General features: G+C 40.9%; 1 protein-coding gene across 1 annotated transcript; it reads left to right on the top strand.

Annotated features, from left to right (window-relative positions):
• Positions 1-6: 6 nt before the first annotated feature.
• Positions 7-2714, top strand: LOC105457408 (the record flags this gene model as incomplete). Its single annotated transcript, XM_011702058.1, has 2 exons — positions 7-417; positions 501-2714. A coding segment is annotated over exon 2 (1031 nt), but the record flags the coding sequence as incomplete, so codon positions are not given.

Here is a 2714-nt window from a genome sequence, read left to right as displayed (position 1 = left end):
AAATTATATTGAAAAAAGCGGTGGTCAACATCAAAGATACGGGCAATGCATGTTTCGCGTGGGCAGTGGTAGCCGCTCTGCATCCTGCTGAAAGTAATGTGAGTCTGAAATCCTCTTATCCGTATTATAAGGAAGTATTAAATTTTAAAGACATTGAGTTCCCAGTAACGTTGAGTCAAATTAAAAAGTTTGAAAATCTCAACCCAATCTCGATTAATGTCTATGCCATCGAGACGAAGGACGATCAACACACAATCCTTCCAATACGATTGACGAATCAAAAGACGGATAAACATGTTAATTTACTATACGTGGAGGATGAAAACAGCAACAATGGACATTTCACATGGATTAAGGATCTGTCCCGTCTCGTGAGCAACTGAACAAAAAAAAGAATAAGAAGTTTATTTGTAATAGGTATGTATACATTAAATAAATAAAAATTATAAAATACTTTATTTCTTAAAAAAATAATATAAATTATTTATATATTTTTATAGATGTTTGCATTATTTCGCCTCGAGCGAAAAACTGGAGGCTCACGTAGTAGATTGCAGCAAGATGAACAACTGCAAGATCAGGTTACCAAACAATGACAACAAGTGGCTCTGTTTCAACAACAACAACAGGAAGGAGCGAATGCCGTTCGTCGTGTACGCCGACCTTGAGTGCGTCCTGGAGAAGACAAACAACGAGGAAGCAACGAGCTACAAGTATCAGCATCACCGGGTATTTAGTATAGGTTATTACATTCATTGTTCGTACGACAACTCGTTGTCCAAGTATCGATTTCGGCGTGATAAGGATTGCATAGCGTGGTTCGTCGAAGAACTTAAAAATTTAGCGCACAAATTAAAATCCGCTCTGTCCGGTAACGTTCCGATGGCGGAATTGACGCGTGACGAATGCGATAAATTTAATAACGCCGCGAATTGTCACATATGCGAGAAACCGTTTGCGCCTGACGACACGCGGGTACGCGATCACTGTCATCTAACTGGTCGATTCAGAGGTCCCGCGCATTCCAATTGTAATTTAAACTACAAAGATCCGCATTACATTCCCGTAGTTTTCCACAATTTATCGGGCTATGACGCGCATATTATTATCAAAGAAATAGCTACCGCATACGATGGATACATACATTTACTTCCGGTAACAAAAGAGAAATACATTTCATTCACCAAGCATGTTAAAAGTACTGTAGAAAAAAAAAATAATCGTGAAATTTGCATACAATTACGATTCATTGACTCATACAAATTTCTCAGTTCGAGTCTCGAAAAATTGGCATCTTATTTAGCGAAAGATAAACTACGGATAATGCAACGTGAATTTTGTTATTTATCGGCTGAGCATTTCGATCTACTGACGCGAAAAGGTGTGTTTCCGTACGAGTACATTGACTGCTTCGAAAAGTTGGAGTATACACATTTACCGCCGCGCGAATCGTTTTACAGTTCGTTGACGGGCGATACCGTGTCCGAGAGCGATTACGAGCACGCGGTCAACGTATGACAGCGGTTTTCAGTCCGAACGCTCGGCGAGTACAGCGATCTGTACCTGAAAACGGACGTCTTATTGCTGGCAGATATTTTTGAAAATTTTCGCGACAGCTGCATCGCGAGTTACGGACTCGATCCCGCGCATTATTTCACGTTACCGGGTTTCACGTGGGACGCCATGCTGAAACATACTGGTATTAAATTCGAACTGCTCACGGATATCGATATGGTCATGTTCATCGAACGCGGTATACGTGGTGGCCTCAGTCAATGTTCCGGCAGATACGCGCGGTCCAACAACAAATATATGTCTTCGTACGACCCATCGAAACCATCGTCATACTTGATGTATTTCGATGTAAACAATCTGTACGGCTGGGCAATGTGTCAGCCATTGCCCTATGCAGATTTTCGATGGGTCAGCGACATAACAAATTTTGATGTTAAGGATATCGCGTTGGATTCCCCGACAGGTTATATTCTCGAGGTTGATCTAGAGTATCCGCAACATCTTCACAACAAACACGCTGACTTGCCATTTTGTCCGACGCGCGATAAACCACCCGGTAAGAGGGAAGAAAAGCTCCTCGCGACTTTGTATGATAAGAAGCGATACGTCATTCATTATCGCAATTTGCAGCAATGTACTCGTTACGGCCTTTGTATTACAAAGATTCATCGCGTATTGCAATTCGCGCAATCTCCATGGCTTCGTAAATATATTGAACTAAATACGAAATTTAGAACACAAGCCAACAACGAGTTTGAAAATAATTTATACAAATTAATGAATAACGCGGTATTTGGTAAAACCATAGAGAATGTGCGCAATTACGTCGATGTGCGACTAATAACAAAATGGGAAGATAGATTCAACGCAGAGGCAATGATCGCGAAACCAAATTTCCACAGTCGTAGCGTCTTTTCCGAGAATCTGGTCGCGATAGAAATGCATAAACTCGAGGTGAAGTTTAACAAGCCGATTTACGTGGGTATGTCTATCCTCGACATATCCAAGACATGTTTGTATGAATTTCACCACGAATATATGAGACCTTCATTTCGCGAAAAATGTAAAATAATGTACATCGACACAGATAGTCTCATATATCATCTCGAATGCGGCGATATATATGAAATTATGAAGCGTGACATAGATAAATTCGACACGAGTGATTACGCGGTCGATAATGCGTATGGTATGCCGCT

The sequence above is a fragment of the Wasmannia auropunctata genome, unplaced genomic scaffold (genome assembly GCF_000956235.1).
Source record: "Wasmannia auropunctata unplaced genomic scaffold, wasmannia.A_1.0 LD335240.1, whole genome shotgun sequence".
NCBI classification, from domain to species: Eukaryota; Metazoa; Arthropoda; class Insecta; order Hymenoptera; family Formicidae; genus Wasmannia; species Wasmannia auropunctata.
The sequence above is the reverse complement of the archived record's forward strand: the minus strand, read 5'-3'. Positions and strand labels throughout refer to the sequence as shown.